Source organism: Chamaea fasciata, unplaced genomic scaffold (genome assembly GCF_029207755.1).
Source record: "Chamaea fasciata isolate MVZ Bird 193981 ecotype frontalis unplaced genomic scaffold, bChaFas1.0.hap1 SCAF_7, whole genome shotgun sequence".
NCBI lineage: Eukaryota > Metazoa > Chordata > Aves > Passeriformes > Sylviidae > Chamaea > Chamaea fasciata.
Window position 1 is genome coordinate 42,846,068 of NW_027094092.1, and position 24,514 is coordinate 42,870,581.

The following is a 24,514-nucleotide window of genomic DNA, read 5'->3' on the forward strand; positions in this document are numbered from 1 at the left end:
GCTTGAGCTTTGTTAGTCAAACTCCAGCTGGTTTTAATACCTGTAGTTCTGCTTTTACCTGCAACAAGTGCTATTGGCAGGAGCAGACAACATGGAAAGCCTCCAAACACTTCAGAGGACTATGTTAATTTGCGCTAATGCTTAGGATCGCTTACCTACTGATGCTTTTCCTAGCCATTACTGCTCCCCCCACTGTCCTTTTCTTCTCCTCAATGAAGGAGCACACTGGAAAGCCCATCAACTTAATGAATTTAACAAGGGAGGACTTGGTCTCAACGGGTGGAGCCTGAAGGGATGAATGAGTCAAAAAAGCAAACATTTGTCAGCTCGGAGTAGTCCCTCCCCCAGTATTTTTTCCAAGTGACTGAATTATCCCTGTATCAGTATTGAAAATGCAGTAATAAGTCTAAAGTTACTTGAATCACACAGCAGTTCTGTGGCTACGAGGCATGGTACAAATCCTATATACACTGTCACACACATACACACACAGAGGATAAGTTTATAGCATAACTGAAGACAATGCACAATGATCCATTCCCCCTTTCTTTGCCCTTCCTAAGAAATGGAAGTGGAAATATGAGAATCCTTATAGGAAGGGATGCATTGAACAGTGGCATTTACCAGTGCACATGACTAGCAATTCACATCTTCTGTTATCATAACCACTGTGAACACTGAGGGTAACCACACAGGTGGTATCTTTATTTCACAAGATTAAAGATACAAAATGAATCTGTACATCTTTCTATTAACAGAATTTGTTTACACAATTATATTACATTTGACCAGCCTTTATACTGATTTTAAATACAAAATAAATTTACAAAACTCCTACAAGACCCTTTAAAGAACTGTAGCTGATAAAAACAAAGGGTTCCCCCCAATAGTCCCTATTTGCCATATGCATTTGCAGTAGTTCAAATCAAACTAAATCTTTTCAGTTTAATATTCTCTGAAACAAAAATAGAATTTCAGTTCATTGTTGCCTATCTAAAAGGAAAGCAACTTGCAAAGGTGAGTGTAATCCCCTTTTATAGGCCAAAACTAGCATATAATAGGTGAAAATTAGATAATGCATAGTCTTAAAAAGTCCTTTCACAAGCCATATCTTAATGTTCTTCCCCCAAATTAAAACATTAGATAGTTTTTGTTTTGTTTATTTTTTTTAAATAAGAGTAGCTGACTTATGGAAGATGACTAAAAAGTGAGTAAAACTATCTTGCAAGAATCTCACGGAAATGTTTGTATCAAAGGCCTTACTTTATTACACTGTCCCATCATGGACAATATAAAGCAACAAAATTATTTCAACAGATAGCTCTGGGATAATTTTCACCAGTGATGAACTAAAATCCTGTTTTTTTCAACAGTTCAGTGTTTCTTTGAACTAGCAAGAACAGCTAATATCTTTGATTAATAATCTGAGATGCAGAATAATGCATTTGTCCATATTTCCCCACTGTTTTCCTACATATAAAAATACCACCAAGAACACTTACTGCTCTGTAGTTCCATTTTCTGTGCAGGGAAAGAAGAGCACGTGTCTTTGAAGGTCAAATAGGCAGGCTGTGGCCTATGTTACTACACACAAAGAATACAACTTTTCCATTCAAACCATGCTGAACACACCCAGAAAGGCTTCTTTTAAATCAAGTTTCCCTTCTAAAATACTCCTGCATATAAACTATAAGATAAACTGTGTGCTACCAAAAGGGAAAAGTACTTCACTGCAGTAAATGGAGCAACTCAGCTTCTTTAGGAAAAAAGATGCCTGATTAACTGAGTGCACAACAAGGAACATATTGCTAGTAAGAGTTAAATATACTTTCCTCAAAATGCAAGTTTCCAGAACAGAGTAGTAAGGGATTGTCACAAAAACTTAAGTCATGTTGTAGATAACTGATTTAGAAAACTTATTCATTTCTTTAATCCCTGAGTTAACTTGCCATTACTTATGGTAAGTACCTTTTTTCTTCTACCACCACATTCAAATGAATGTCATTCAAAAAGTCAGTGGTAGTAATTTGGTGGAAGGGAAAAAAGCAGGAGAAAGACTTCCTTATTGCTCCTTCACAAAGCATTTTTTTTTAAATTAAGTAACTTGCTGATCTTCAATTGTTTTCTTCTGCTGATTTCTTGGATATAAAAATGCATCAGATTTACTAAAAGTCATCTATAAGACTGTCATATAGCAGCAGTGATGAGAGATTCTCGTGCAAATAGAATAGAGCTTTTAGAATTTAGTTCTATTTGATAAACAACCAAAATATTTTAATAATGCAGTAACTAAATTGTTAAATTGCCTAAGAGAGCAATACCCATGAACCAATGGTATTTAACTGAAAAACATTTTCCATATACTCTTTAACTTACTCATGCCAAGCTAAGAAGAGTTAAGTGACAGTGGCAAAATATTTCAGAGGGAGTGTTCAGAAGTCAAAGATATCTTAAGAAATGGAGCTGGGGAATGCTGTACATATAAGACACTACATTTTAGTTCAATACTGTTTCATCTGCTAATGATGATTAAGACTGAACAAGACATTCCTCTACCACATGCTGCAACCCTCCAACGTTAAAGATTTGTCTTCATATGACCAGCATAAGCATTGTGAAGTACTGAGTTCTACCCATAATACTAGTACCTTTAATACTAGTAATCTGTGACATTTCCATTTACAAAAGAAGGGATTGCCCATCTTCTATCCCAAACTAGAGATCTATTGTGCAATGATCTCCTTGCAAATGTATCAAGTATGAAACCATACCAAAATCTCAATTCTAAATAAAGTGTATTGATATGTTGTTGCCAATACACTGGAAAAACATTTACACAAAAAGAAGCCCTTAAACTTTTAAACACAACAGTTTTTGCCAGAAAGCAGCTAAAGCCTCCTCATTTGTATTCATCCAGCTTTATAACAGCATATTCAGAGGGTTTAATGCTAGTACAGAAACCAATATTTAACTACTATTGGTAAATAAAAACAGACATTTCTGCATTTCGTGCTTCTAAACTATTTCCCCACTGCCTCCCACTGCCGGAAATCATAGTTCAATGAAAATTGTCTCTAAATAAAGATTCCTCTTGCAGTCTTAAATCATCAGTCCACAGGTCACATTCTTTACACTCATTAAAAGGCCTTTACACTGACCTGGTGGCATCAAGAAGCCACTAGTCTTCTTCCTCTTTGGATTTTCTTGTTTCAAGGGGTCCTTGAGATGGCACAGCCAGAGACATTACTGTGACTTTCTCCTATGCCAGGTACAAGAGAGGCTGGCAACAGCCGGAGCACCCCTGTAGCTCCAAAGTAGCATCAGCATCAGATAAGCCCATGCCCTTTTGTAGAGAGTATGCATTTTTGTGGCTTTTTTTTTGTAGATGCATTAAGCAGATGCATGCATGAGATACACACATTTCTTTCTTGCAATACAAATCACTAACAGGGTTGTTGAAAATTAAGCACAGAACTTCCAACTCTAAAAGCAAGTCAGCTAACTCATGGAGATTTCTGGCTCTCTCCTTTCTCCTGTGTGAGCAGTAATACTGGTGCTTTCTGCAATCTAGACCCAGCCTCTTAGTAAAGACAAATTGAAATTTAGGAACACTACCAATATGGTTTCATGTCACAAAGGATTGCAAACTACACAGGCTCCTGCAGAGTTTTAGAAATATGTAAGATCTGGGTGCTGTGTGGACAGTTTTCAACTGAAAAGTTTTACAGACCCAACCTGTCCCACTCTACCTCATGGGCTACATACTGACTGCTGAAAACTGCCTAAGGGGAATGGAGGAAGACACCTAAAACAAAAAAAGCACAAATGGAGAGTGGCATGTTTGCTGGCTTAGTTTTTTACAGGGTTTATCAATAATCTATGTTAAACCATCCAAGACAGCCTAAAAGACCAAAGTGTAAGAAATACTAAAGAAAATGAAATAAGGGCTATGGAAATACTTGGGATGCAGGTCAGAATTTAAGTGCGTAACGGCTCTAATCTTTTCAGAATTTGAATATAGTTCAGCTTCTTGGACTTAAATTTGCCATTAATTTATTATTACTTTTATAAAGGGCAACTGCTATCAAGCAGGCAAAACCCTTCCACTGCTAGACTTCTGTCTCTGGGAGATGAAAAGGACTCTGAATAAAGAGGAACTAGATACAGCAGGCAACATTTTTGTAGTAGCACTCTTGTGTTTCCATGAAAAAAACCATAGTGTTATTCCATTGGCACTGAAATAACATTCAAATCAGTTTCAAAATAATTTTCTTATCCCTGAAAAAAGGCATCATTCTAAGCAGCTTTCAAACTTTTTTTTTTAAACTTCTTTGTGCCTCTTTTGGGGGAGGGACTGTTGATCCAAAGTCCTAATTCACAATGAAAATTGTTCCTTTTGGAAAAATCCAGTTCTTTCATGGAGGCTCGTGTTGCTATTGTGGAGGTTGATGCTCTGGGGGCGGTTCCTGTTGAGGCACAGCTGGCCGCAGTCCTGCTGGTCTGGGAATTGCTTGGTGCTGCCTTTGTCTGTAAGCTATAATTGTTCCCAGTAGCAAGGCGATGATAGTCATAAGGTAGAGGTCCCACTCAGGCCCCAGCAGCTGGTCCATATCAATATGTGAGAACACTTCTCTTACCTAGGAAAGAAAAAGCCCACATCGTGTCAAAGAACACAAAGGGGAAATTACTTTGATTTTAAATGTGACTTGTAACACTTTTCATGTACCAGTACCAGTTTTAAAACTAAGTGGCTCTTTTCCTCTCTGAAAAAATAATATCTCATCAGTGATCTTCTTAGTTTCCAGGAACTAAAATACCATTAAGAGCCACGCTATATAGAATGAGGTACTCTGTTTTCTATTTTAGAGATGAAAGTTCTCACTATGGACTTTAGTGGCATTCCCATAAATGACAGAACATTAAACCTCAGGACACTTGTGGTACAATGCTGAGATTTGTGCAGGTAATGGACAAGGAAATTAAAGTGACTTACTGTTAGTTTTGATTGAAGTGCCTTTTTGTAAGACTCCATTTGCATAAGGATTAGCCAACATGCACTTCTATGCTTCACTACTGGATCTGATGATACTACACAGTCACTGCCAATTTAAATCTGCAGCAGCAGACTTAAAACTAGGAAAAGAGGTGTTCGGCACACCAGCTTCTATGAGTGCTATGTGGGTATTTGCCCAATTGACTTAGAGTATTTTGACTGTCCTCAGCCTCAAGACTACTATCATTTGTCAAACTGCCGAATTGCCTGAAACTGCATTTGCTCCAAGTGATAATAACTTCCAGATCATTTTAATTTGTTAACTAATCCAAAAAGGCAGTAAGATATCAGAACACTGAGAAATATTGGAAAGATTTCACTTTAACTCCAGAAAATTTTTTTTTCAGGACCATCACCCAGTAGAAACAGTACAAAATACCTAAACTATCTAATACAAATACATTCCCCCCCCCCCCCCCCCCCGAGATCAAACACAACTCTAATGGGGTTGTTAAAGCTGAATATAAAATAGCATGAGAATTAGAAATATTTTTTTCCCCTGAACAATTATGTCAGTTAAATCTGCTTCATTTTGATAGCAGGTGGTCATAGATTGAAACAGTCAAATGCTTTTCAGCAATTGTCTTCAAGGGTGCACTGCCTGTGCACATTTCAGTTTCACAGAATTGCACAAATAGGAAATAGGAATGAAAGCTTCAGTGACTTTAATATACGATAGTAGAAAAAAAAAATTATCTTAAGTATGCAGAAGGCTCAAGCAATGCTTCTACTTAAGAAAGACTACAAATTGACATCTTAAGATTACAAATTTCCTTTTAAAAATGGAAAACATATTTGCTGTTTTCTTTTAATTTTGCATTACTTACATTGATTTCCCGTATGTACTGCAAGGAATAAATTACTCCAAGCTTGCAAAGTGCTAGGAAGACTGGAACCTGAGCATCTGGGCTTGCTTCAGCTGCCATGTCATAGAATCGTTTTGCAAGATGAATATCCTAAAGTTAAGAAAATTCAAAGCTCAGTTTTGAAGAACTTGAAAAATTAACCATGGGGTTTTTTTCCCCTGAGATATGTTTCACCTTTGAATGTACAAGTAAATGGAAGCTTCAATTTGAGGATGAAGTTATTTTAACTGATGCTAGAATTGAAGTTCAAAATCAGGTTTGTAATAACATACTCAACCTATTCACTGTAAACCAAGGCAAGTATTTCAGTAACTTTACTACTCTAACATCTCCAACATTACAAGAAACTTAAAAGACTAAGAAAACCCAAGTTTCAGAGGAATATGCAGCAGTATTTCCTCTCAGGTATGCTACAGTATCCCTGCTGCATAGTGCGGCTTCTAATAATTTCTGCGCATATACACAAAAATTACATTTTACTACTTGTCCAAAATGCACATAACTGGCATTAGTGAGAGCAGCCTGGCAAAAGTACGAGCACAGAGAGCAGTTTAAGGAAGACCTTACATTAGGTGCTCTTTGGTGGCAATTGAAACAAGGTGGTGACTGTAAGAACTGAAGGTACATATTCTGAATAGTTTAACTTTCCTTGTTTGTTCAGTGGTTTTTTGGCTCTGCTTCAGATACATACTGTGCAATGTTAGGATATTTGGATACAAACTGGCTATGTTCAACCAATGATGTGAAGAACAGGATCCATGCAAGACTTGAGCCTCTCAAAGTGTTCCAAACTGGACACTTAAAATAAATCTCCAGGACTTCATGCAGCATGTTCATTTGATAATTTCTTGATGGTGAGATACCATAAAGGTTTTCTCCTCATTGATATAGTGGAAATAACAGTATGAAAATCAACATATTAAATGAAGGAGGTGTAGTAGCTCACATTTTAGCATTTTAATTTAATAGAGCAACTCTTAATACTCATTGAGGCTGGAAAGTTAAAAAAAAAAGTTTAAATAGTTACAACTATTTAAAAGAGCTTCCTTACCTCCTTCACACCATGCTAGTGTTGGTGCAAAAGAAAATTCTAAATAATGGCTTATTTTAATTTCTAATTAGCAAGCACTTCATTCTGCTTATGCATACTTTACTCTTACTTGCAGAAAAGTGCAAACTGTAAGAGTCTGAGCTATAACACACAAATAGCACTGAAATACCACACCAAATCTTAAGATGATACTGTAATAAAATTAACTCATTCTTGATTTTTATGGAAACAGTCTTCATTCTGACACGTAGCCTCAGGGATTGACAGCATTAAATCTGTGAAGAGTGTCCAAATGTACATGTGTGAGATTTCTGAAAGGGTTTAATATTTGGCATTGACCTGATCTGAGTTTGAAAACCTTCTTGGCACAGGAAGTGTATCACAAAATTCTGTATGTAAGAATTTTATTCAATAATTAACTATTTTATTCAATAATTAAAGAGAGAATAAGGCAAAAGCTCTTTGGTGGGGGAAAAAAAATCCCCACATAAAGAAATACCACATTTATCCAGAATGAACAGTGACCCGAATTGTAGTTGAGTAGGCCACCTTATTGGAACATTCTCCCTAGCTCTGGAGTGTTTGCAATCTTAATGACATGGATCTAGGTGAGGAGATATTTAAAGTACAGATCCCTTTCTTCAAAACAATGACCCCCTAATTTTGTTACATACTACAGTGCTACTACAGTTTATACGTCCCATCCAGAAGCCTCTAGTGGAAAAACACACTTTAGTGGTAGACATCCTACTACATCAGGAAATATGACTTTAACTGTCAGTCATTTTCAGAGGTGCTCAGAATTCAGCAATTTCCATTCTGTGAAAGGAAAGCCAAATATTCTGCTTCATGCAAAACTCAGTTTTAGCCTTTTTTAGCCTTATCTAATCAGTCCTAAATCTCCATCTTCTCATCTTACAGTTGTAAAGTTTTAGAACACAGAAAGCAAAGACATCACACATTCAGAATTACTAAGACTGGTTATATACATGCAGTTTCCTTGCTTAGACATTCTCAGCGCTCCTTTCCTATATCTATTTTAACTATTTTTATTTCCCTTGCAATTCAACATTTCATTCTATGATGGATCTGAAGGAGGGAAAGTATTATTCCTCTGCATAAGCAAGGTGACATATACTCATCATGAGCCTCTGTGCACTCATTTTGGGCCTCTGTGGGCAGCCATCTCTGCTTCAGGCTGGAGAATACTCAGTGCAAATGATGGCATTAGGAATCACTTTTCTCATCATGCTGAACACTATGCAAGAACCTTCTCAAACCTTTTATTATTCAATCTAAATTTTGTTGCATTCAAGACTGAAGCAAAATAAAAAGGCCCATGCCTGAAAGAATTTTTTTTTTTTAAAGAAAACTTCCAACTTTAGAACTGTTGCTTTTAGCCATGGACTTATTTTCAGAAGTTAACTACTTTTGAGGGCTCAGTTACAAAGAGAAAACCATCTTAAAGTAACATTTGAAAATAAACTTAAGAAAAAATGCAGTTTGTGTACTGTACTATTACTTCTACATCTAGGTCATTAAGCATTTTTCAAATGTTGACTGCCTCATGCTGCCAAAGTAACAATACTGACCTATTAATTTCTCTAAATTGTTCTCATATTTTGTCAAAAAGCAAAAATTGGTCTTTTCATAGACCAATAGAATAACTAAAAGGTACATACATAGACAAAAAAAGAAGCTGAAGATCACTGAAAATAGAGAAAATGAAGCCATTTCTTACAGTTTCAGGTCAAGTTATTATTCAATTCATACATCACGCTAAGGTAGGCTGCTCAAAATTAGTATACAATTGCCAATTGCATTATTTTGACACATACAGAAATACATTGCTCTGGATTCCATAAGAATTAACTCATGGACAGCAACACACCACAGGCTTCCTTGGAGAACCAGATATACTGTCTTCTTCAGGTGATGTTGCTTGCCTAACTTGAAAAACCACAGCTGATTTGGTCGTGGTTATGCTCTGTTACCTTGTTTTTAAAATATCATGATACAGGAAACAATTTAACCAGTGTTTCAGAGGACCAGAATAATCCTGTACTAAAATACCACGAGCTGGTGAATTGATGTGCATTCATTTCACTACATTTCAAAGTCTTGAAAGCATAACTGAAGCATATGGCACTCTTTTTGCCAAAATTCACTGTTTTGGGCAAATGTTTCCTCCCTGTCTATGCATCATTACTTCCCATAGTCAAGTGTGAAGTCAATATACTTGTCCATTGCCGGTTGGTGAATGTATTGGGAAACATGCTAATTCTAATTAAGTGGTTACATAGTACCCAAAGCCCAGTAGTAGTTATGGACTTCACTGAATATTAGCAAATGTACTCTAAGAAAGCAGACTCTCAGTCTACAGTTTACTCACCTGCTTGATGCCCAATCCCTTCTCATGCATGTAGCCCAGATTAAACATTGCTTGAGCACTGTGCTGCTGTTCTGATGCCAGTCGATAGTGAATAAATGCAGTTTCGTAATCCACATCAGTACCAAACCCATAAAAATGGTAATCTCCAAGTTTAATTCTTGCAACAGTATATCCTATAAATAAACAACAAAAAAGGATAAAATAGCTAAGCAAAGAAACCCTTTAGGCTTCCTATGAAGATGCAGTAGGAGCATTAGTATTACTTTCCACAGTTTGTACAAACTCTTTATCTTTCACCACTCCCTGACATAAACAGCTTTTAGTTTTTAAATTTGGTTAAGCTAACCAAAATACAATCGATTTGTATTTGCAGGTAAGACCTTTCCCTAGTAATCCTACCAACATACTTTTATTGCTGTGAAGTGGTGTCAGCTAAAAACCTGTAAGGTGCTCATGATCAGTCACTTATTACAGAAAAACTTTCCATTTGCTATATGGCCTTTAAAGGATTCAACTTTTTTTAAAAAGCAGTTACCCTGGAAACTTGAAAAACAGTGTCTCATCATCCATGTAATCATCTCAATTTCTTAACTTTCAACCAAAAGCCTTGAAAGTCTGAATTTGCATGGTACTCTTGCTCTACAGCCAAAAACTAGTAGACAGATATTAGCGTAGATGCATCCATTTGGAAGTTAGATACAAAAGATATTTCATCATTAAATTCACTTTTTGCTTCTTTTAGGGTAGGATCACAAGCACCAGAGTTTGTGTTGTTTGGACATCAAGGCTACATTCTTCACTGTTGGACTTGGCTTACTTTGAACAGGAAATTGTATTTCTTATAAATGATGAAAAGTAACAAATTACTCTTAAGGATTTTGGATCTATTTTTGCAAACAGATATACTTTTAGAAAAGCCAGTGTAAACATTACTAATGTTGTTTAACACTGCTCTACAATTCCGTATGGAACAGCAAAAGAAACACAATACATTTGTATTTCAGTCCTTTTAGTCTTCAGAATCACAAAAAGGTTCAGACCTGTAATGACACTATAGCTAACAACAGAACAAAGAATGCCAACTACCTTACCTGGGATACTTCTGTTGAATAGGAGAAGGTAAACTTCCCCTCTTTACGTTTCATAGCAAAACATATGAAATTGCCCATTAGTGGCTCTACTAAATGTTAAGGAAACCTTCCTGTCTGACCATTTGGGAGGCACTCTGGCCATCACACTCCCACCACTACACACTGTTACTGCAGGGACCGAACCTCTTTCCCCCTTGGCAGAGGATGGCTGCAGGGCCTGATGGGTGCTTGACTCCCTACTTGTGCCACTCTCACACAGTCAGACAAGCTTTCCTTACTGCTTTGATCCTGGCTTTCCAAAGCAGAGTCTCAGACGGCCAAATCTTTTAAACAATTTAATAATGGCACAGTAACACAAAGAACAGCTTGAGCTTGTATTTCCGAGGAGAAATCCCAAACAAAGGAATCCCTGGGCTTTTATACCCTCACACTCTGTTCATATTTAAGTCTGGGGTCCTTGGCTCCTGTTGTGTCTCTCACCTGGCTACCCACAGGTCCCCAACCCCTTTGTGATGCAAAGGGTCAGCACCTCAGGGCCCCTTGCCTCGGGCTCCTCCCACCCAGAGCTCAACCTGCAGCTCACACTGCAGCTGCAAACCTGTGCTGAATGGATTCCTCAACATAAAAATAAACTGACTGGAGTTGTGAGGTACAGACATACCTTGAGAAGCCGCTCTATTCCAGTGAAGCAAAGCTCGAGGATAGGTTTCATTTTCTCCTACTATGCTAGCTTCTTCTAAAGAAGAAAATAACCCAGTTAAACAGAACCATGGTATATGCACACATGACCACAAAAAAAACCTCTGCTCATCTTCAGTCTGTTGAAATCAGTTAAAAACTTGAAGCAATCTGTGTTATAGAACAAACAAGATTTAATCCATCTGAAATTTATAAAAACCCATTTCAGTTATATGGCCTTTCCATTTATCTGCCCACATAAGAAAGCTAGGAACAAACTATATAATTTCACCCTGAATTATGGCTTACCAAGCATCTCTCCCACTCCAGCTGTAGGAGATTCTAACGCATACTTGAGGAATGACAGAAAAGGCAAGTCTTAAGAGCACATAATTTGGACTTAGACAAATACAAGGCTCAAGTATAATCTGTTATAGTTTGGCCATCTGAAACCCAGGACTAGTCAGGTAAAACAAAGGCTTAAACTCCTTAACCAGCCAGAGACTACAGTCTCTCTTTTACACAGCAGTGTTTTGGCTACATCAGAGTTTTTTCATTTCACAATTTGAAGGTTCATGAACTATCAAGAGTTCAGACAATTCAAAGGATTTATAACTTGAACTTCTAGTGTAATTATGGTTTCAGCTGTACTATCCCACAGCTGACACAAAAAATTTTCTGTCTAAAATATATGAAGTAATTTTAAATCAATCTCCAGTTGAGATGCAGATATATCTGAGTAAAGACAATCACAGTTTTAACTCAAGGAAAAATGCTGCTTTTTTCAAGCATGCACTTCCGGCCAAGACTGTCATTACTGTACCTTATCTAAAGATGATTCACTCAGACACCTTTGAAAAACATTAACTGGAAATGAAGATGTTAGATTAGCCCATCAGCCACCAACAGGTGCTTTCAATACTAAGATAAAAAGCTGCCAGTGAGACCTAGATTTGGTAGGATGTAGAGAAGTTTAAAATACTGGGTTTTGCAGTTTCTAGAAAGATCTGCCATTGTACTTCCATTGTTTCCCAATGACTTCAAACTCTAATAAATCCAAGTTCTAGCCATCTAGTTCCAGTAAGACACGTGGGACGAAGCTTTTTTCAAAACTAAGACTGCCCAGCTCCATACCCCTGCTTCAAGAGTAGCATCAGTAAAGTCACACAAAGAAGAAGGTGCTGAGAAAATGCATTACAAGAGAAAGAACAAAGGACACTGAGACTTCCATGCATAGTACAGGTCAAACGTAAACCTAATGCAATTCCTACTTTTACAATTGTGCTTAGGAAATCTAGGGAAGAGAATTTTTTGCACTGTGCATGTTTCTAAAGATTCTTTGCCTACGCTACTTTAAAATCCCTAAGTCAAAAATTAAATGTATTTTAACTTTTAGTCTAGAAAGCCATCCTTAGAAATGAAAATGAAAACTGATTACTTTCCAGTGTGAAGAGCAGGAAAGAGGACAAGAGCTTCATCAAAGTTCTAACATGCCACCTCCAGAAAAACCCTTTTCAGTACATACTCATATTCTTACTCTGATCAAGTATGAAAGCAGCATTGCTTTGTGCAACTTCATAGCCTTGTTCTGCCAGAAGAAGATACTGAACCACAGCCGAATTTGAATCACCATCTTTATAGCTGTTGTAGGCAGTCATCAGTCTTTCAGACCAACGCCCCCGTTCACATACATTCTTAAACAACTGCAGAGGAAAAAGGAAGGGGGACGATACTGGTTGTCAAGAACTTAAAAAAATTAGATTTTGCAAAAAGTAACACTTGAACATTCTGATGCCTGTTCAAAATATTTATATTTCACACAAAAAACACCACAAGCAAACTCCACTGTTCAAGACAGGCTTACTTTAAGATACAAGTTGCTAAGCAGATAGATGCTTTGTAACTTGTAAGATTCAGACGCTTACTCAGAATTATTTAGTATCTTAGTTTTGTTACACTTAAATAGATGTATAAAAGAAGAATTTGGTACTTCTAAGTTACTGTTGCTTGCTTTGTACTACATTCTTTTGATTTTCTTTGAAGTTAATAAAGGAAAGACAAACCTGACATAACATAATAGCCAAAGATTTTTCTCATGAAATACAAACAAGTTTGCTAATATATCACTTTCCCTTTTGATAGTCTTGACTTTGCAGCCACTGCTAGAAATATCCTATACAGGCTGATGTGGTTATAGCCAATCTCTTGCAAGTCAGTATTATTGATCTTTATAAATGGGTGAACTTACCTCAACAGCAGTATGGCAGGACCTCATCACTCCAGTGCCAGTAGCGTGCATCTGAGCCAGATTATAAAAAGCGAGAATGTGGCCACCCTGGGAGGCCAGGTTAAAATATTTCAAAGCTTGTTTATAATCTTTCTTGACTCCAATGCCATCTAAAAGAAAGATTAAATTACTGCTATTCATTCCTCTTCAAAAGCAGCGTTGTATGAAATACAATACACTTACTCTTAAAAATTAGAAAAGCACTGTGAAAATGTTAGAAAAACCCAGAATGAAATGTAAGTTCAATACAGTAAGCCCATTCTACATGCAGCGTATGCACACTTCTAATGCCACCTAGTGAACAGAGACTGAAAGGGCAGGTGCTTAGACCTGCAAATGCTTTTGATGCCACTTACTGTAATACATGGAACCTAGTTGAAGCTGTCCATCAACCCATCCCTGTTCTGCAGCCTTCTGGAAATACTTCAGTGCTAGCTCATAATTCTGCAGGAAGATTTGGTCCAGTCATTAGAGCCTTGCAGTACACCAAAGTTTAAAAGAGAAAATATGCATGTGCATATGTGAAACGACAGATCTGTTTTACAGAAAAATTACAGCAAGACTTTCCAGTGAAAATATTCCCCGGTTCAAAATCTGGAAGCAAAAAATGAAACAGACTACAATGGTATTTAAACTGTTGTAACTCTGCAGCTTTCTCAAAGCTGGAATCCACACACCATTGCTATGAACAGTTATGCTTAACAGAATGGAAGCTCTGTTCTGTTTCTAGAACACTTACTTATTTCCTCAACTTTGGGCTAATTCAACTTTTGAGTATCTGTTTGCATAGCTAAATATAAAACATTTCACAAGAAACCTTCCTGTGGGAAAAGCAGTAAAGCAAATGAACTAATTAAAAGTTTCAAAGTATTCCTCCACTCCCACAAGAGACACAAAATGGGGACAGCTAGGATTTGTTTTATTTCACAAGAAAATGATAGACAAGCTCTAATCTCCTGCTAAAATGCACCCTTTTATGCATTTCTAATAGCTTAAGCAACAGCCTCAAACTTTTGAGAAGAAAAATCAGGATGTTTCTTTCACAGCTGCCAATTCCATAGTGCATTTTTTATACATTACAGATTTCCTCAAGGAATTTTCAGTGTAACAGAAATCTTCACAATTAAGTCTGCTACAGTACTTCCCTCCAGAAAAAAAAAATCTGTTGACAACAAAAAGTCACACAATTGTCTATAATTAGAAAGATGACTGTCAAAAGCTTACCACTGGAACACCTCTTCCATAGAGGTAAGCCATTCCTAATCCACTCTGTCCAACTGGATTACCCTGAAAACACAGAAACACACTTCTGCAAAGAAAGGCAAAAACCTACACCTACATCTTTCAAATCTGTATATCTTTAACATCATTGAAACATACAGTATTTAAGAGAGATTCATTTTTTGCTCCTAGTAATAGTTATTTAGGAAGGAAACAGCATTTACAGTAATTTTTACTCAGTAACTACACATCTGATGAATAGGGCAAAAACTTTCAATATTATTTATGAAAGTCTACTGTGTACTTTTACAGTGTCATACAATATGTAGAACCGATAACCCTAGAAAGATGGGGCATTAATAGCTTACTTATCTTTAGTTTTTCCAACTTCAAAACGTTTTGGGTGCTACACAGACTCCCAAAACAACTCCAGGAATTCTACGAAACTGTGTTAAAGGCAGAATGGTGGCTGTCCTGTGGGCTACATTACTAACCACTGCTGCTACAAACGCAGGCACTGTGGCACTCGTTCAGGGCCTGGACAGGCATTGGGACACAACAGAAAGTTTCAGTGAATGCAGGGAATGAGCACATTGAGAGATCCTCACTTCAGCACAGAGATGTGGAACAGCATTCTGATTGTGGAATATAAGAACCATGAAGGCAGTTATCTTACAAAAGTCCCTTCAGAACTTAATCTACTGTGCTACACATGCTAAACACCCTTCCTGAAGACTACTCATGTTTTAACTGTTTAAACAGTATCACAAGGCTGTGACCACAGGTCAAAGACAAATACAAAGGATTAAAAGGATCAAAAAACATCATCCCAAAAAGCAAAACAGTCCAATGAAATGAGAGGTATAAAACTATTATAAATTCACAAAACAGAGGCACTGTAAATTCCTGTGACAAGACAACTTCTAATTACTAAACATTAGCATTTCAGAATTGCAGACTATTTAGGTGGACATTATTTCATATTGAGGAAATAGAGGTAAACTGTTGATGAGAGTTAGACTCCTTATGCTGAACTTCATGGAGCACCATAGCCAGAGCAGTTTTTGACACCTAGGCAAGCAAGATTACAGGCTAATTAATCTGGGACAGAAGCTGGGAGTAGGTATGTGCACATGGAAGAGCACATGAAGCATTTGCAGCATGTCAGAGCTAACCAACTTCTTAGTGTACATGTTGTAGTTCCATCTTACAGATAATCATACCATATCAGCAGCTTTCTTAAAATACTGAAGGGCTGTTTCATTACTCTGAGGTACAACATCACTTCCTTCCGAGTACATCTGAAAGAAAAAGCCATTACTGAAGAACAGCCAAAGCAGTCAGTTTAGCATGAAGACCTTGAAGCATCTACACTTTACATACTGAGAGGGAGTCTGTTGTACTTAGATTATTCTATTGCATTACTAAATAATCGTTAAAACTTATCCAGAAGCAGAAAACACATCCATCTGCTGTAAAATTCAGAGGGTTTAACTTTCTAATGGAAAATGAACTGCCCATAAAATTAAAGTCTTTTCATGACAATACCCTTCATTTTTAATTTCTACCGAAGTGCAATCAGGCAAAAATCTGAGATCAGTGGAAATCAAACTGTACTGGCAGCCAAAATGCTTTGCAAAAACAAAGTAAAAATTGGTTACTAAACACAGTTCACTTCAACAATAATTAGTGACAAAACACTCAATCAATAGAGAAAGTAGGAACTGCAATTCCTTCTGTCAGTGCCTTGAACAGCACATTATGTTATTCTCTTAGGTTTTAAGGATACTAATTTTGCATTGTCTAGTACAATGACAGCCTGACAAAGATGAGCTAGAGCTGGTGCTTGTTGTAGCCTAGCCTTAGAAGGTACTCAAATGGAGTAATAAGGATTTCGCTCCTCACAGGCTTTACGTAGTATGCAACCCAGATCTCAGACAAGTGGTGGCCTAAATACCTTTCTAAGCAGTAATGCATTATCATTACTGCCAGCAGCCTGCCAATCTTGTTTTAAATTAAAAATCATAAAACAGATTGGGTTAAAGGTCATCTAGATCCAACTACCATGCCAGGGATGGTAGCCACGAAAGCAGGTTGCTCAGGGCCCAAACCAGCCTGGCCTTGAACACTTCAGGGATGGGACACCCACAACTTCTCTGGGCAACCTGTTCCACTGCCTCACCATCCTCTGAATAAAGAACTTCGGCCTAACACTTAACCTAAATCTCTCCTCATTTAGTTTAAAACCATTCCCCCTTATCCCATCACTATCTGTTGTGCAAAATGTTGCTCTCCTTCTTTTGTAAGCCTCCTTTAGGTATTGGAAGGTTGTAATGAGGTCTCCCTGGAGTCTTCCCCAGGCTGAAGAAACCCAGCTGTCTCAGCCTGCCTGCATTAGAAAAAGTGCTCCATCCCACTGATCATCTTGATGGCCCTCCTCTGTACTCACTCCAACAGGCCCATGTCATTCCAGTGCTGAGGACTGCACACCTGGGCACAGTACTCCACATGGGGGGTCTCATGAAAGCAGAGTAGAGGGGGGGAATCACCTCCCTCAACTGTTGGCCACTCCTCTCCTGATGCAGGCCAGGATGCTGTTTGCCTTTTGGGCTGCAAGTGCACACTGCTGGGTCACGTCCACCTTTTCACCCATGAGATCCCCCATGTCCTTTGCAAGGCTCTCAATGAGTTCATCTCCCAGTCTGCACTCATATTTGTAGAGGCGCAGCCCTCCCATTTGCACTTGTTGAACTGCATGAGGTTCTCATGGATCCACATCTCAGTTTTGTCCCTTTGAATGGCATCCCTTCCTTCTGTTGTGTCATTGCACTGCTCAGCTTGGTGTCATCTGCAAACTTGCTGAGGCTGCACTCGATCTCACTGTCTGTGCCCCTGGTAAAGACAGAGAGCACCAGTCCCAAGACAGAGCCCTGAGGAACTCCACTTGTCACCAGCCTCCACCTGGACATAAAGCCATTAATCACAACTGTCTAGCTATATCCATCCAGCCAATTCCTTATCCCCCAGATATTCCACCCTTTGAATCCATGTCTTTCCTATCTGAAGACAAGGATGTTGTATGGGACCATGCTGAAGGCCTTACAGAAGTCTAGATAGCTGATATCAGACATTCTTCCCTTGTTGAACAATGTTTTCACTCCATCACAGAAGGCAACCAGATTGGTTAGGTAAGAATTGCCCCTAGACAAAAAGGCCTTAAATCTGAGATAACTGAAACAATGGCCCACTCTGCAGATAGATTCAGGCTTTAGTGCAAAGTAAGTACAGGCGTATTGGCAATTCTGACTCAGATGCTTCAATTCTCTACACAGAATGAAATTGGAAGAATTTCCTTCCCATTTCCTTTCCCAACTTAGTATTTCCTGCTGGGCAAAGTTTTGAGAAGCCTAGCTTTTCCCCATACATTGTGTGGAAAAGAATAGTTGGCTATTTAGAGTTTTGAATTCCATCACAGAAAAAGGACATTCAATGATTTGATTTTAGTTCAAGCACTATTGAAAAAAACCCCTAAAAATTCCTAAAGTGAGGGAAACCTTAGACAAGACACAGCAGACTACTACACTCAAATCTTGCAGAAAAATTCAAAATAGGAGGTAAATGGCAATACTTAGATTCCAGAATTCAAGTTTTAGATTGCCTGATATCAAAGTAGGAAACATTTGCTGTATTTCATTGCAAGGCAGTTTTCTTACTTTTGAGACTGTTTATCTCTTACCTTTCCTAGGAAAGCCATAGCATGGGAATTGCCAGCATTAGCTGCTTGATTGAAGTATTCAAATGCTCGCTGTAGAGAACAAGTGTTTTAACCACCATCACTACAATTTGAATAACTTTTCTTGCAAACAGAGTAGAATCAGGTAGATTTATTTGCCAAGTTACTGAGTTCTGGGGATAGAAGTTATCAATCCCACCTAATTTAATATATGTGACAGGGTTCTTCACTTATATAATTGCAATATTAAGCAGCAATCCCTCTAACCAGTGTATTCCAAAAACCAGAAGAGGAAAAACCAACAAACTACGACTGTTACTATGCACTAGCCACACAGGTAAATCTTTCTTTCTTAGTGTACCATGAAACCCTGTTTGGAATAGGTGAGATTTCTCAATTCCTATTCTACTTTTACACAGAATTTGGTTATACTCCTTCTGACCACTCACTATCATCTCTGAACCCTTCTGAACAAGTCATTTTGACGTATTTGAAATATGATGACCAATAAATAATTTCTGTTAAATAATTACTTTATTGGATGAAATAATCCTCAGGACAGCACATCCTTAGCTCTCCATTTTTTCAATACATACTTCAAGACAAGGTTAGCTATTTTAACTTCCTCAAGCAAGGTAGCTAGCTTGGCTTACATCAGCAGAAATTCTCTTTTCTACGCACACTTAATATCTTTAGTATTTAGAGTTGCAGTTTTGTCTGCAGAAGCAAAATATTCTTGCAAGCCACAAACTACACTGTCATCACTTATACATGCCAACTGCATCATGAAGATTGTACCACATTTACAAAAGCTCAGCCAGCTCCAGTACTACTTGATAAAAACAGTTTTTATTTTTGACATTCTCATTTCTAAGATGGTTAGTCTTAAACTAATTATGTAAAAAAAATCAGTTCCATCTTCTAGTCACATAAAGATTAAGTTTTATTGAACAAAGCTGTTGAAATTGTTACATACCATACAGTAGTACTTACACACCTTTGCATCACTGTTTTCTCAGTTATATTTTCTCCCCCTCTGCCTAGCGTAATATCAGAGACACAGAGAAATGGTACCTGATGATTTTGCTCTACTCCTCTTCCCCCATGCAAGTGCAACTGTCCAAGGCCAACCTAAAAATAAATTTTACATTGCAAGTAAGTCACTTTTCCCTTGGGATTTCTTTTTTTTTTAGCAATACAGATATGGGTGAGCTAATTATATGCACAGAGATAGACAACATCAGAGTTAAAGATGCCACAAAGACTGAAGGCACAGATTTGCTTCAATAACTACAGTACCACCCTACTTTTTCACACTGGCCTAAATGGAAATTAACCCTGGATAGAAGCAACATACTGTCCTAGATCTAAAGTAACAACTGTTCATTTGAATCCTGCCTACCTAAGTCATACATGATCAAATTGGCTTGGGACAATTTGCCTCTATTAGCATCCTCCCCTCCTGCACTGTGTGTAGAAGAGGTTCAGCATGCAGAAGTCATGCAAGAGCAGGAGCAGTGAAAAACCAGCAGTGAAATCCCTTGTCAAGGCCAGTTTTTTATCCAGCCTTCCTCAACAACTAAAGCTATCCTTGAAATCATCTACCTGGTTTCTAGTGAAAGACAAGTCACATTCCTAAGATATACTTGCAATGTTTTGGACTTATTTTCAAAAAAAAATTTGCATTTTCTGAGTTCTTCCTTAAACACCTAAAATATAAGTCTCTTTACATAAAAACTAATGGGGAAATAGCAAACAGGTTGACTCTGGATGAAGGGAATGCTAAAGCTCCAATGTCTTTCCATATTTCTTAAAGCTGTTCTGTAATTCTTGAAAATGTCTGAATGCCATCAGACTGAATTTTACCTGTGCTTGTACATCTCCCTTCTCTGCTAAAAATTGGTAATACTGGATCAAGTCTTCTTCTAGCATACCACTTGCCACTCCTGGATTTTCTACTTCATCTGCTAAGCGAATTCGCTGAACCACTGTCCCACCAGTCAAGGAAATGTCACTAGCAACTGGAAAACAGAGGAGAGGAATTTTCAGACAGGTTTTTTCAATGCAGAAGTTACACCATAACTTAGTAAAACCAGATGTCTACAGAGCTTCAAGCTGCAACTCAAGAGAGAATTAATTACTTTGTTACCCTCTAAGCCATTTCAACAGAGATAAAAATAGCATATCATAATGCAGAGCCAAATGGATAACTTGATTAATAGCAGGAATTCTCTATTTATGCTATTAGCATTGGGAGTACTTCAGTATCTCCTGCTTGAATGATACAGAAGTAGACAAAGTCAAGAATATTACCCCAGTAAAAAGCTTTTACCGTGATTAGCTACAAGTCGGTAGTGAGTGAGGGCAGATTCACAACTCTGAAGGACTCCTATCCCAGCCCAGTACCGGTAACCCTAGAAAGGAAATGATGGAAATATGGGACCATCAGTTACTTGAGAGCATACTGCTTGCCATGTTACAAACTTTTTTCACATTACTTGATCAAGACTTGACGAGACAATAGGCTGGACAAAGGCCATGAGTCCATTTTAGCTACATAAAAAATGAATGACTGACACTATTAAAGATTAAACATGGCCAGTGGAGTTTGGATATTACTCAAGAAAAAGCAAATAAGCAGAATGATACTTAAGGGTGAACATGTAAAGCCTTTTATTTACATACTGCACTTTACCTTAAAAGTCACAATACTGATTAAAACATTTTCTGTGAAGATCTCTTTCACAGTTCTCACTAGATTACAAAAATTTTAAGTGTGACAATTCTGATTTAAGTCAAGAGATGTAAACGTGGTCAATCTAAATTCAGAGTGGCACTTAGCTTAAAATGAGCAGACTCATCTTTGAATTAAAAATGAATAATGGGGAAGATACTACTGCTCACCCAAAGCATGAAAAACTGTCTAGTATTTGGACAGGGTATTCATATAAAAGGAAATCTTAACACTGAAAATGAAGGAGTAAAAAAAACTCTTGCACGTTTAAAAGTCATTAACCATCGTACTTACCAAGATCATATGAGCGATCAGATTTCCTCCTAAAGCTCCAAAAGTGTAATACACCAGGGCCTTAAAACAAAATCATTGGTTATTTAACGTTGGCCCCCAAGAGAAAATACAAGACCACACACTCAAAATTTCTGAATTACCTTAGCTTGACTAGAATTGACTCCTAGGCCAGATGCATATAGAAATCCAAGAGCCTAGAAATAAAATAAAGTTTATCAGTACACCTTTTAAAAAACTAAGAATCAGTTTTCCTCGAACATACAGGCATAAAGATTCAAAGCTGCAAAGGCTACACCAAGCTCTACCGTCAGTTTGGTGCTGCCTATTTCTATGCTTTTCCCTGCCCCTTTCAGAGTATGAAGTTTCTAAATTATTCAGTTGCTTATGATGCTAACATAAATTAATGTTTCACCAGAATTCAGACAAGTGAATCAAATGCAAGGAACAAACTACTACTTCCCTGAATATCGAGTGTAGGTCCAAAGGTCCTAAACAGTGAAAGTATCCCAGTTTAAAGGCCCTCAAGTGAAGCTACGCAGTATCTGTCAAGTTATTAATGTACCCAGTTTTCTCAAACACCAGTGTAAACATCTGTGAACCACAGCCTCGCACAGAAGACTCATACTGTTTGATTCACAGTCCCAATGAATTTACAGTTTTCCATCTGTTCTGCCCCTGGTTACTTGCAACTGTGGCTATAAATATAAACAAACAGAATGCACTGAGCTATTTGGCTGAGGTTCTTTCAGAAGTTAATTTTGTTCTTAAGATTTACATAGTTATTGCCCTGCCTATCACACCTGTTACAGCTGGTAGCTCAGAACAGAAACTAACACAAAAGATAGCGCATATGTAAAGATGTCTGTATTTCACAGTGTTCTGAGACTATTCTAGGCAATCCGAAAGCATCCACAAAAATTATCTCATGCAGACATGTATTGAATTCTAGATCAATAGAAGTCAAGGTCATCATTGAGAGAAGTCTCTAGAGAAAATATGTTGCTGCTTTCTATGGTAAATCAGTACTCCATCCACCATTAAACAGGGAACAGCTGGAGATTTGGCAGCCAAAGAGAAGGAAGTTAATAGTGCGGTAAGAAGCTGACACTTCCAAAACAAGCAAGAAGTAAACAACAGGTAGATGCAGATATCGAGACATTAAAATCAAAACCACCCATAGTTTATGTAGACATAAACTATGACATTTTGTAATAGTAGACATAAACATAGACATTTTGTAATAGTAAGTATGAATAATTCTGTGTTCAAAGGCATAGGGACAAAGCAAGTCCCAATGTACTAAATACATGCCAAGTTTCCTAGAAGTTTTTATTTCCTAGATTATAAATTGGTGTCATCTCAGATAAAACTGCAAATGAAAAGCCACAACATTGCACAAAAACCACATAAGTACAGTTTCAGAAGGTTTGTTGGCTGGAGTCACCTGTGTCTACCTGGTTTTTTGACTTATACATCCAATATTGTCAGTCATATAACAGGAAAAAAATTAAATTAGAGGACCACCACCATCCCACATTCCTAGTAGTTAAACATTTTTTAAAAACTCAAACAGAAGATGTTTGTGTTTACTCTTAGGGTGCAGGTGCCATCTATAAAAGCACCCTAGAGGAAGTACAATCTATAAACCATTTACAAACCTATAAAAAGCATCTGTAAAATCTAAGGATATACCTACCATTTGTCCTTTAGGAGAACCTTCTTCTGTTAGCTTTTCAAACAGTTCTTTTGATGACTGGATGTTCTGCTTCAGGTAATCCCCAAACAACAAAGCATAAGACACTTTCTCCATGGCCTTGGTATGATTCATATCAGCTGCTTTCAGAAGATACTGATATGCTCTTAAGGGAAAAGAATTTCTTGGTCAACGTGAAGCAAAGCAGCAATTTCCATTCATAAACCTGAAGATTCTGGAGAGGGGTTTTGTTTCTCTGTTTAAGCCTTTATTTTCTAAAAATGCATCTGCCTACAGTTATTTGTTCCAGCTATAAATCATCAACATAAGCAACAACTCATGATTTAGTTAATGGACAAGTTGAATTTTAATGTTTGCTCTACTCCATAAGCAAAGCAGTATGTATTTCCTCTCCTCTGAGATATACAAGAAATTTAAGGTCAAATGATCATATTTTTGTAGCAACAATTTTTAGTTCTGTACTAGGTATCCAGTAGAACCACTCCCATAACAATCTCTTATCACAGTAAAAAAGCAGCCTGAAAAAGACAATGGAGTCTCTACAATCTGGGTACAAAACCACTCCAGTGAAAATACTAAGCCCTGGGCCCAAGACAACTGCATACATGATCAATTTTGTGCTGAAAAATCGGGAATCTCTGGAAACTCCTCTTTCTATTTCAGTCTCAGAATGTAAGAAATTACTTCAAAGTAATTTCACAGCAGCTGGTTTCACAGCAATTAAAACCCCCCTAACCTTACACATGTTACACAGTATCAGCAAGCCTGCTTCAGCTTAGCCTCAGGGATCTTTGACAGCACTCCAAGATTTTAATTTACCTCTCTTCCTTTCTATTCTCAGGCTTGTTCTTTAGGACAGACAGAGGCATACGTGGTTCCTCACAGAACTTCAACTTCTAAGAAAGTGTAAGGTGTACAAGAGAACTAACACCAAATATTACTTTAGAATTCTTACACTATTTTATCCTACAAAATACGACTCAGAATCCAACAGATATTTCCTCCCTTTGTCTTAGCCAAGGTGCAGATAACTTTAGGTGTGCCTCACTTTCCCTGATACAAAGTAGAAATACGCTCCCTTATTTCCACAAACAAATTTAATATAGTAATAGTCCTCACACATTAATCAGCAGAAGTCACCACTTACTGAGGAAGTTGTCAACATGAATAGGGAGGAAGATCTAAATTAACAAAGAAATTCTGAATTATAGTGGTAAGTCCACAGCTATTTAAAAAGTAACTGAATGCATATAGAAGAGAAAGTTGAGACAAGACTGAAGAGAACACTGACTCCTTATTTTTTGTGTTGTCTACAAGCAGTACCCTTTTCTAATGACATTGATTATTAGAATTTTAAAGATTTGTTGAGCTTAAGTTTAATACTATTTTTTTTGGTGACC

General features: G+C 37.5%; 1 protein-coding gene across 1 annotated transcript in view; it reads right to left on the bottom strand.

The window, feature by feature from the left end:
- Positions 1-651: 651 nt before the first annotated feature.
- The window catches only part of SEL1L (SEL1L adaptor subunit of SYVN1 ubiquitin ligase), a 36,549-nt gene continuing 12,686 nt past the window's right edge, over positions 652-24,514 (bottom strand). The window contains exons 6-21 of the mRNA XM_066188608.1: positions 23,097-23,259; positions 21,541-21,594; positions 21,401-21,460; positions 20,705-20,786; positions 20,239-20,393; positions 19,447-19,503; positions 18,376-18,444; positions 15,863-15,940; positions 14,643-14,705; positions 13,775-13,862; positions 13,380-13,528; positions 12,669-12,834; positions 11,115-11,189; positions 9,363-9,535; positions 5,881-6,009; positions 652-4,637 (exon numbers count right to left, since the gene is read on the bottom strand). Coding sequence (XP_066044705.1) covers positions 4,434-4,637; positions 5,881-6,009; positions 9,363-9,535; positions 11,115-11,189; positions 12,669-12,834; positions 13,380-13,528; positions 13,775-13,862; positions 14,643-14,705; positions 15,863-15,940; positions 18,376-18,444; positions 19,447-19,503; positions 20,239-20,393; positions 20,705-20,786; positions 21,401-21,460; positions 21,541-21,594; positions 23,097-23,259 — 1,765 coding nt within the window. The 3' untranslated portion in view covers positions 652-4,433. The remainder of the gene's footprint in view (positions 4,638-5,880; positions 6,010-9,362; positions 9,536-11,114; positions 11,190-12,668; positions 12,835-13,379; positions 13,529-13,774; positions 13,863-14,642; positions 14,706-15,862; positions 15,941-18,375; positions 18,445-19,446; positions 19,504-20,238; positions 20,394-20,704; positions 20,787-21,400; positions 21,461-21,540; positions 21,595-23,096; positions 23,260-24,514) is intronic.